We start from the raw sequence: 11511 nt of genomic DNA, 5'->3' as shown, positions 1-11511 counted from the left end.
GTCACCGCCTGCGGCTGTTCTTAGCCGGGATTAAGACGCTTTTCAGAGAAAATTCATGCAAGTAGGCGGGGGCAGGAGCTGGATCTGGCCAAAGGGGGTTGTCGTAATCTTCTTCTGCTGTTGCACCAACAGCACCAACAGCGCCTACAACCCCCCACCCGCCTGTCTGCCGCCACTTGGCCGCTTAACTTTTTCCACTTGCATTTTGGCCCCGCTTACAGGATATTATGGCAGCGGAGCCCGCGCATGTTGTGTGTGTTGTAAAAAGTTTTTAATTTTTCTTTTCAAACATTTAACTAAAAGAGCAAGTACGTCCCATCCCATGCCCCATGCCCCATGCCCTATTCCCCTCTCCAACCACTATTTGCTCGCTGGGTAAAAAGGGGCAAGACGGGAAGAAGGAAAAAAGCGAAACAGGGAAAAAGAGAAAGAAAACGAGGCAAAGGATTCTCATTTTTCTTTCGGCTGCAGCAGCAGCAGCTTTTTGCCTCTTTGCCAGCTTCCTCATAGAAACCATAACTTTTGTACTGGCAAAATATCATACGCATAAAACAACATACCCCACGCCCACACCCTCATATCCGGCGCCTGCGATTTTCTTACGATTTTCCTGCCGGTTTGTTTCTCTTTTAATGAAACAGTTGCTGCCTAGCGGCATTGTGACGATTATTATTATGATGGGGCATGCACAAGTTGCAGTTAAGGCAGCGTGTAAAATAATATTTAGATGGAGTGGAGAGCACTGGCAGATCCCAGACCCCAGACTCCAGGCGCAGTGCTAGGCCCAGTCCTTGGAGCTGCGCGTTCCCTGGCTTAATTAAATTTCGAGAGTACCAAAAATCCGAGTGAAGACCTCCAAATGCCGAGGCACCAGTACCATAAATCCAGTCCCCTGTCCCTTTAGTGGCACCATAGCAATTCAGCCACACAATCAGCTTCATCCTCAGTTTCAGCTCCACCTCCACCTCCAGATCCATCTCCATCTCCAGCTGCATCTCCGGCTTCATCAACGGCTGAGTTTCTGTGAAAATATCTTAAATTAATTGAGACTCGCCAGCCTCTGAGGGTCAGGTTAGCTTTAGCTGCTGACTGGCTTTGCTTTCGTCTCTGGTTTGGGGTTTTCGGGGAAGCCCTAGAACATTCTTCAGTTGCAGCCGGTTGACGAAATTAATTTCCCTTTGTTGAGGTCGGACGACTGCATTGAAGCAAACGACAGCTATTCCAGGCTTGTATTCACTATTAAGTATACAGGAATTTTGAGGTCGAAGCCTTTGAGTCGAGCAGCCACGTCTCATAATCCAGTCTGGAGCTTGCTGGCACTCCTTTCCCCCAGTTCCAAGGAGAACAGAGGCAACTCCTTTCCCCCCGCCAAAATCCGAGCTGATTTTGGAGACAGTAATTCTGTTGAATTTCTATGATTTCGAACTAATTGCCTTCGATTGGGAAAGAGGAGAAGACCCAAGGAAATTGCTAGCCAAAACAGAATCTAAGCAATATTTCAACAGTTGAAACCCTTTCAGAGGAGACTCTCGAAAGGACTCGCCCTGGTCGCTGATTCACTCCACACTCAATTGCTGATAGGCACTGAAAAAGTACTCCCGGGATTCCGGCCAAGGACCAGGAATAAAACGCGCATGGCTCTGTCACTGGCAGAGGTCGAACTTTGTTCATAGTTTGGGCTGAAGAAATTTTCAAAGGAGTCCCATCTCCTGCCCCTCGCAGATGGCACTGGACTGGCAATCTTGATTGCAATAACACTTTCACTAGACGATCGGTTTCTACGACAGTTATATTTTAGACATAGAGCGTACCTATTTAACCTTGAAGAATGAAGAATATGCTACAAGAATCACAGTACAGAAGAAAGCGAACCAAAGCAGAGTCAAAATAAGTGAAAGTGGTGGTTATTTGTTGGCCACATCGAAGGTACATATGTCCATGCACCCATTCTCGGAAACTCCATCATCCGCTTAGCTGGTCCTTTTGCGGTTTGTCATCTCTTCAAATCGTCGGAAGGGAGTGCTGATATTTATCCCCACAAAATTTGATTTGAAATAAAGTAATCGCTACATCCTATAGAAATTTCCCAAATTCCGAGATGCGAATCTTTCGTATGTGGAAAGCAAAACCATAATGTTAAATCTTGGACGTTGACATGCAATGACTACATCTTTCAAGAGGCGATGCAATTACTGCATCATCAAGTGGCCCGTGTGACACCAGCAGAAGGCTGTTACGCGCGGATCCCTTCCATCCGCCGAACCGATCGAGGGGCGCTGCCGGATGACGCGCGATGCGTTCACCGAACCGAACGCGAACATGCAGGAAAGATAGCTGTTAGACTAATATGCGAGGAAAATAAGAACTTAACATTACTAGAAGAACTAAGCATGCATTCATAATACAAATACCACTCCAATTACTAATTACGAGCAAGGTATGTGAGTATTAGTAATTTAATAAGAGGAAGGGAATTAGTGGTAGATATAATCTGGCAGGTTCATGCAAGGAATAATTCGATGTAAAAAGTGGAAGAAAAAACGGCGTATAGTTTCTAGGGAATCTAATAGGAATCGTGAAGTTTATACGGCTGAACAGATCAGAATCCAGGCTGCAGAATGAATTGTGGCCTTCAGCAGGAACAGGTCCTGCTGCATTGCCTCGGGATCCAAGTTATTCTCGCCTTGATTCATGTAACAGATGCATGACCGAGAATTGTTGTCTGCACAGAGCAGCAGATAGTCGTTTGGTGATAGAGGGCCAATGTGACAGTAAGATCCTTCAGCTCGGCATACGCCACAGATCATAGCGCTCCTACACGTCGAAGTAATCGTGAAAGGCCAAGCCATCATTGGCTGCACTCCCGTCACGATGATTGACCGTAGAAATATCCGAAACAAACGGCATTTCTTAAATTTTCTTTATAAATTGTTGTTGAAGTGAGAAGTCTTACTAAGAGCTATGAATGTATTGAAAGGAATTGATAAATGGCCGATAAATGGAATATGGCGTGGAATGTAGGAATGGAACTTCCAAATGGATAGCCATTAGAAGGGAAGTTGCAGTAATTGACATAAAAATTCTCCGCCTCGAAATGGCAATTGCAATAATATACCTTAGTTTAGTTACCAAACGTTTTTAGACACTGAAGATTTTTTGGAGTTGGAGATTACATTTTTAAAATTTTTGTTATATTTTAAAGGTAAAGTCAGTACTCTGACGCACCCAAAAGTTGGGAACACCACACCGTTGCCGGGCATGAGACAGAATAATGTGTCGGAGATCTAAAACAATTTGCTAATAACGTTGATAACAGCAATTGGTGGGTGTATCGATTGTGTATCGCAGCCCTTTCATTTCCGTGTATCTTCATTATGTTGCTCTCCAAAAAGGCAAACAAGCCCAGGCCCATCCTGTCCCTGGACATCCTGGACAGGCTCCCGTCTCTCGTCTCCTGGGTCCACGGGCAACGTTGGCAGCTTTTATGATGACGTTCCAATGACGGAGGCTGGCTCCTCTGATGGACATGAAACTGTAATGGAATTCAATAAAAGCTGAGAGTGCAGAAACCGTTTGATACGGCATTCAATCGAAGAGAGGCTGCCCCTGCCTCTGGCCTTGGACCTGGCCTGGACCTGGCCTGGACCTGGACCTGGACCTGGCCCTGGACAGGGGTATTAAGTCTGGTTGGGCGTTTGGATGCTTCACTCCGCATCGAAGCTCATCAGCCGGACACTTCTCGGGCTCATTTGGTAATTTTCTGCAATATCGGCGAGTGGCCCTGGTCCTCGTCCGGGCATCCACGGACACGGACACGACCATGAGGCGAGCAAAACATTTAACATGCGGCAATATTTATTGCCTTGTGACACATGAAGTCCTCACCAGCTAGAGGGCATATTCGCTAAGTGAAAGAGCGTCACAGGCGAGGACACTCGTGCGAGTAGGACTTGGACAATGGTTAACCTAGTAGGTGACTGGCTTTATGTGGGACATTCAATCAAATAAAAGAGTAGCATGGACGGACGGCCGGTCGCTTTCTTAACTACGGTCTCCCCACGAGGCCCAGTGTAATGGTCACCCTAATTGACTTTGCCTAAAACCAAGCCAAAACCAAGCCCAAACCAAGCCAAAATCAATCCAATTGCAGTCGAAGCAAATGAGAATTGTACGAGCAGTGCAGTGCTACATTCAGTCTACAGTCCGTCCCCATTCCCATTCCCAGCCCCATCCGCAAATCCTCCGCTATGGCGACACCAAATCGTTTCCGCTGCAGGCTGTCCGGCTAACGACTATATGGAGTGCCGACTATCTACACAATCCGATTATCCACGTAGGTCACCGTGGATGCTGCCCAATGCTGCTCATATACAAAATCGAGCTGCCCCTCCAGCTATATCCCCTCCAAAGCCAGAGCCAGGAGTTGATGGATTGTCCAAGTTATTTGCCTGTTTGCTGCCAAACGGCATTGACTCGCCTCGCTCCGACTCTGCGATTAGCCCGGGTGCGAATGAGGCGATGCCCCTGGGTGCAGCGCCAGTGAGGCACTGTCACCGCACCGCGCTTTCCACTGCGTGAGGCAGCGTCCTCTGTGGGCCGCCGGATATTTGAGCCAGTCGAATGGGGAATGGACCACAGCCAGAGATGGAGTCATCACTTTTGTGGTTCACCACCTCCGAGATTGGCCGCTGATGAGTTAAGGGCATTTACCAGTCGGATCGGTCCGGCCCGGGCACCCAGCCAGTTCCACCCACCGCTTTCCTCATTTTTAACGGTCTTTTCGTAGCACCCATGGCACAGTCGTAGCATAGAGCAACTTGCTTTTATTGCATTTACTTTGGCAGAGTCATCCGATCTGCTGCCGTCACTGTCGCCGTAGCAGTTGCCGTTGCCGTTGCCGTAGCAGTTGCCGGGTGATGTCCAGCCCGGATGTCGTTTTCAATAAAGGCATTGGGGCTGGGCGTTAAGCTGTACAGTGTACACATATGTACGCATACTCGTACGCATACGAGTATGTGGGTGACTCTGCTTGCCACTTTAATTAATTTCTTTAAGTTCATTAACGTTTGACTTGTTGGGACGAGCGACAGAGCAACAGAGAAGCAGAGCGACAGACAGGGAATGGGTGGAGTGGAGATGCCAGATGGGAAATGGGGATGGGCCTGAAGCATGGGATATTGAAAGGTTCTCTCGCAACTTTGATGACATTGTCAGCCAGACAATTTCTTTTCTTTCCACCCCCAGTCGTTCAGTCGTTGAGTCTTTCGGTGCTTGCAGCCAGAAGGACATTTCTTTACTAGCGGAATGTCAGATTAAAGTCTTCGCCGGAAAGGAAACTTACCTTATCCATGGGAACCCATATTAAGCAAATGGGTTAAGGAGCTTTTATCTAGATACTTGGAAAGCGCAAAGAACAAGGGTATACTCGTATTTGCAACAGGATTCAAAGTATAACACTACGGAAGAGGCTCCTGCAGTTAAAGTTCGTTTAAATGTATGTTAAAAAAGAAAGAATTCGGATCGGATATCTAATTATTCCCTAATTGGAGGAAAGGGAGTATAAAAAGAGTACCCCGGTGTTGTTGATAGCTTGGCAAGTGGTTCCCGAGCCACCCAACCATCGTCTCATCCTTAGTTCGTTCGCGTTCCTATTCATTTTTCAATGCCATCTGCCATCTGCCTCTGCCCCACCCGAGTCTTCTCTCCTTCTGTGACGTTTTACCGACGCCGACGCCTCTGGCAGGGTTCATTTTTTGGCAGCTCATGAATATTCATAGACATGAGCGGCCAAAGGACCGCGTGGCTATCTCAGCGAGTCAGACCCGAGCGGGGCAGAGGCTGCGGAAAGACTAACCCACAGAATGGTCCAGTGGGTTGCCTTGAGTTCCTGATTCACGGAGAAGAGCTCTAGAGAGGCTTACATATTGATGTCCAAATGCTTTATTGACCGCGAAGACAGCAGGCGATAAAGTGGTTTTCAGGAGAGACAGAACTTCGATCGGCGACGGTTTGACGAATCTGTTTTGGCAAGCCATGCTTTGAAACCGATGAGGTTGCATCCTTTACGTGGGCTCCCTATTGTTATTTTTCTGCTCTGGATCCCTTGGTCCCGTCATCTCCTTTGGCTCGCTAGGATCCTTAGGCTTCTTAGAATCCTTGGGTTCCTTGGGCATGGCAAAGCGCTTGGTCCAGAAGCGAGCGACCTTGTCGTGCTCCTGGCGATTCGTCTTGTATTGGTCGGCAATGCACGTAACCAGCGGGTCATCTGCATTGCACTCGCCCAGTAGCAGCCAGATCGAGAGCAGCACCTTGGACACATTCATCACCGGCGACCAGCGCTCGTTCAGCACATCCAGACAGATGGCCCCCACGCTGTCCACGTTGCAGTGGTAGATGAAGGTCGTGAAGCGGATACGCGGCGGCCGGAAGGGATAGTTCAGGGGAAAGCGGATGTCCAGCTTGAAGTGGCCGCCCTCGTAGACGGAACCGGTGGGACCGATCACGGTGGCCGTCCAGTGTAGCAGCCTGTCCATGCACATATCGGCACTGCAGTTGGGCGGCGGATTCTTGCGGATCTCGTTCAGCTCCCGTCGCACCCGGAACGCACAGGTGCTGACCGGAGTGGCAGAGTCCGCCCCCACTGGGGTGCATCCCCTTTGTTGACCGCTGGTGCTCGGAACGTTGTCGTCGTCCAGAGTGTCCAGTGTGTCCATTGTGTCGCAGGAACACTCAACAACGGCTCGAGCACCTGCGGTTGTTTCTGTGCTTGCGGCTGTGGTTGAGGTTGCAGTTGCAGTTGCAGTTTCAGTATCAGTATCAGTTGAATTTGGCGATGGCGTTGATATTGGATTGGAATTTGGGGTCGAAGCTATGTCAGGTGGGGCTGTGATGCGCCGATGGGAAGACATGACGCCTGATGTAAGCCCGATTTTAGTGTTTCTCTTAAATTTTGTTCATACTATTTCAAAAATGTTTTGTGTCTACTATTTGAATAGAAAGCGTATAGTTATTAACATATGTACACATGTGTTTCATAGAGTTTTCCCTTCCCACCTGTCAGTAGCTTCGAGTCGTTGGACGTTAGGTAGGAAGCCCCAACAGGATCTGGACTCTCAAGCTGGCAGCTCAAACCCTATTCCAAGTCGCTGCACCTCCTGGCCAGATATTTGTACAGACCGGAGACAGATGTGTATATTGTTGCCTGATTGGCAGTAATAGAGCTCCTTTTTTTGCATATTGATATTTCACATTGAAATCCGTAGATCCTTTGATATCTATAGGTTTGGAGGAAGTATCCCTTCCCCCTCTCTCCACTCTCTTTTGTACATAATTTCCATTCGTTTAGCTCTGGAATTCAATTGGGTTTCGTATTTTTTCCGCTTTTGGTAAATTAGAAGGCCGGGACCGAGACCGAGACCGAGACTGGGACCGGGCAGAGTAGATCTAAGGAAAGCGACACTCAATTTGCGAAATGCAATAAATTGAATGAAAAGTGTGAAAATGAAGAGGAGTCATCAACATCAGCGTCAGCGTCAACATCAGCATCAGCATCGGGGGCAAGAGCACTAACGACCAGGCGGAGAGGAGACGAGCGCTAAGAAAGCCAGAAAATGTAAATGAAAGTTCAAGAAAATTTAATAATAAAAACATCAGCATAAAGTGAAACGCATAAAATCCAATGAAATGTAAAAGGAAGCCAACGGGCAGGCGCCTGCCTGACCTCCTCCGTTACGTGTCCTTGTGCTTGTCCTGCTTTGGTCCGGGTTCTCTCTACGTCCTGGTCCTGGCTCGGGTCTGGGTCCTTCTCCTGTTGCTGTGGATACGGAGTACGGATACGGATGCGAATGCTAGTCTCGTGTGTGTACAAAATAGCGTCGGGTAATCACATTGCGCTGCTCTGGCAGTGTCCTGCAACCTTCAGGATATGCTCAATTGAACATGTTGATTGCTGACAGAGAGAACAACCACCCAGCAACCAGCAACCAGCAGCTAGCAGCTAGCAGCCAGAACCACCTTCCATTTCCCTCCACTGCAAATGAGGAGTCAATTGAAAATCAAGTTACAGCTTGCTTTAATGGAATTAGTTCTCCAGAGCATCAACAGCATCAGCATCAGCACCAGAAGAAGGAGCAAGAGCAGGAGCAGCAGCAGGAGAAGCATCAGACGAGATGCAAAAGACGCCAAGGCGAGGGCAATACATCTGTGCAAAGTATTCCTGGCCCCGGCTTTATAATAAAACTCCGGAACTTCCTTTTACTCACCTTTGTGGCAGCAACGGTGGCTTTGTGTTTGAGTGAGTGGGCGAGTCGAGTCAGTGAGTCGAGGGCTTGAGTGGGGCACACCTAGACAAACACTTAGATGCAGCTCAATTGGAGCAAAGGAGCGTTGAAAAGTGTGTAAATGAAATTAGAGAGTTGCAGCTGCCACGCCCGCCCCAACGCCTCAACGCCCACCCCAACGCCGACAACCTCTGAGAAGCACCGCCCCAACACGCACAATCCTTGGGAACGCCCTCCCCAACACCCCCAATCCGCTAACGCTGTTACGCAGCCCTCCAACTCAATATCGCAGAATACACATCACCATAAACACAATTTTAGACCCCCTCCGCAGAGTGTCCCTGATACGATTCAAGATAAGGCAGCAAATGGATACCCATGGTCCCACCATGTGGAACTAAAACCTTTAGAGCATATGTATACACTTTGCTAGCTTTAAACTGATCAAGTCTGTGTACCGATATACTTACATACTCGTATAGCCTTCATTTTTGCCAACTGTTCAGGATCCAAGGATCCAGAATAGTACATACAGTATTGGAAATCGTCTTGCGAAAATGCTGCAGTCTAATAACTTACCTATTTCCAGGCAGTTGACGGCATAATCTTACGATTATCCGAGCCACAGAATCTGCTCCAGCCTTCTTCGATTCACTTTCTCAAGTTAGTGCAACGATTAAAAGTTCTAAAAATTCGACTAAATTAAATAAATATATATATTTATTAATAGCGTGACCATACAGTTGGTAGAGACTTTGTAAAATACTATAAGAATACCAATCAATTCGAGCTTGACAGATTTAATTGATCTGGTAGCACTTCAGCTTTCGCGGCTATCGATATACATTTGCGAATGTTCTAGAAGAAAATTTTGTACATTGTTACAATAGGAAGAGAAAGATGGCAAACTTCCCCAAAAGAAGCGACATCTTGGAGCAGCTCCAAAAATTGACGATCGACCCGACCAGTACCAGGACTTGGGTTCCGTATAATGCTTACGTGGAATTCCTGCACACGAAGGAGCCTATAATCCAAGACGAAGTCGTCATGACGGCATTCCGAGATGCTATTCAGGATGAGAAGAATGCTATTCTCTTCAAAGGAGCCACTGTGCTCGAAGTGGGCTGCGGCATTGCCATTCTCTCCATGTGGGTGGCCAAGCAAGGAGCCGCTCGCGTCTTTGCCGTGGACGCTGGCGATGTGGCGCAGGCGGCGCGGCAGGTGGTGCGCGAAAATCGCCTGGATCATGTGATTGAAGTTATGCAGGCCAACATTGAGGAGCTGGAGCTGCCCCCAGTCGATGTCATAATATCCAAGTGGATGGGGTAGGTGCAAGGGCCATTCAGGCACGGGAATTCAGTTTTAAGCTTATTTTGTTGCTCTGCAGGGCCTGTCTGGTATATGGCACCACCCTGGACCAAGTTCTATATGCGCGCGACAAGTGGCTAAAGCCCACAGGCCACATCTTTCCGGAGAAAGCCAAGCTATATCTCTCGATCGCTGACGACAAGAACAGCCAAAAGCCAAAGTATTTTTGGAAAAAATTCGAGGGGATGGATATGCATCGGGCTGCTCTCGCCGTGGAGCGTACAGGGAAGGTGACCGAAGTGTTGCCCGAGCAAATGATTTCCAATCCCGAAGAAATTTGGCAAATGGATTTGCGCACTCTCAAGCGTGAGGAGGTGTGCTTTAAATCAAGCTTCAGAATTTTGTCGGAGCGGAGGGACATTGCCGATCTGTTTGTCATACATTTCGACTTTGCCTTTCCTGCCGGTACCAATGCGATGATCGTCAACACCAGTCCATGGAATCTGACCACGCAATGGATGCAGACTGTCCTCCACGTCGACCAACATCTGCCAGTATACGCAGGCGATCATCTATCTGGCACTATCTCAATGTGGCGTACGGCCAAGGATCTGGACATCGACATTCACTGGAGCTTCTCCAACGAGCTGGTCAGCATTAAGAATCACCAGCAAAGCTTTCGCATGTTTGGCTGGGACCAAGCCAAGCCACAGGACGAGGACCAATAGCCAGGACGAGATCCAGTGAGATCTTTCTGGAAGCATTATATTATTTTTTATTCTTGACGCCGGCGCAGAAGTATGTTTCAATCGATCAGTTTATAATATAACCGTATCTATAAATTAAGAAGCACAGGACCAGGCCCAGGCTGATCCAATGACCAGGACCAGGCCCAGGCTGATCCAATGACCAGGACGAGATCCAGAAAGATCTTAGCTTAGGCTAGTACCTGTTTAATCTTAAGTTATTTCTAGTTTTTTGTATGCCTAAATATTAATCATTCATTCATCATGTTGTACAGAGGTTTTTTTTAATGTACATATTTATATGTTGGAGCTTCCTGGTATTTACCCGCCAGAGCTGGCAATGACTGAATGAGTGCCAGCTTGAATGGTTCAGCGAATTGGTGCATGAATCATTGAATGAGCGCATGAAGGGCACTGCTATAAAGTGTAGCCAGCGGTACTCCACTCTCGACATCGCCATCGTCATGGCCATCGCCATCGTCGACATTCTGTCCCCTGTCTGTGGGCAGAACCGAGAGGCTGACGGGTGATTGGACGCCTGTGGTCCTGGCTCCCATGTGTGCGCCAGGCGATGGCACATGGCGTTGCCTTGTGCTGTGCTGTGCTGTGTTGTGCAACTGCCTTTGTAGCTTAATTGAATTTAAGTGCGTCGCACAATATGCAATATTGCAAAATGATTCATCACATATATACATGTATCCCCATACCCATACCCATACCCACCCACATCCACATCAGCATCCTCACATCCACTTTGCAGCGTGCTCTTGGCCGAGGCAAAGTGCATTTGACTTTGTTGCACGATTTGTCGCCGTACTCGAAGCGCTGGCGAACCATCCACCATCTGCCACTTGCCCAAAACGTCAACTTCAACGGAGGCTCTTGACTGCAACTACAACTGTAAGCGTGGTATGACCGGGGTGGGTCCCTGGTATTATGATGTGCGCAACTCGACAAACTTTGTTACCCGCCGCAGGAATAGTTTTATTAATTGCCACTGGCGAAGATCTATCCCAGTCAGTGTCAGTCAGAGCCGTTTCTGCTGCTGCTCTTACAGCTAGAGTCAGACAATGGAATGAAATGTGAAATGATTCACTTATTATGGGAGTGTTTTCGAGTGGAGTGAGTTGTACCGTGATTATAATCGTATGTTTCAGTAATTCTATAATTTAATTCAA

At 47.9% G+C, this 11511-nt stretch overlaps 2 protein-coding genes across 2 annotated transcripts; one reads left to right on the top strand and one right to left on the bottom strand.

Moving 5' to 3' along the window:
* Positions 1–5926: 5926 nt before the first annotated feature.
* Positions 5927–7006, bottom strand: LOC108150763 (ubiquitin-conjugating enzyme E2 D2). The gene has a single exon (XM_017279056.2). It carries the CDS (start codon positions 6906–6908, stop codon positions 6063–6065), a length of 846 nt encoding a protein of 281 aa, XP_017134545.1. The 5' UTR covers positions 6909–7006; the 3' UTR covers positions 5927–6062.
* Positions 7007–9100: 2094 nt separating this feature from the next.
* LOC108150776 (protein arginine N-methyltransferase 1-like) lies at positions 9101–10568 on the top strand. Its single transcript, XM_017279072.2, has 2 exons — positions 9101–9604; positions 9667–10568. The coding sequence occupies exons 1-2, from the start codon at positions 9180–9182 to the stop codon at positions 10313–10315; spliced, it is 1074 nt and encodes a 357-aa protein (XP_017134561.1). The 5' UTR covers positions 9101–9179; the 3' UTR covers positions 10316–10568.
* The last annotated feature ends 943 nt before the right edge of the window (positions 10569–11511 follow it).

Source organism: Drosophila miranda, chromosome XR (genome assembly GCF_003369915.1).
Source record: "Drosophila miranda strain MSH22 chromosome XR, D.miranda_PacBio2.1, whole genome shotgun sequence".
NCBI lineage: Eukaryota > Metazoa > Arthropoda > Insecta > Diptera > Drosophilidae > Drosophila > Drosophila miranda.
The sequence above is the reverse complement of the archived record's forward strand: the minus strand, read 5'-3'. Positions and strand labels throughout refer to the sequence as shown.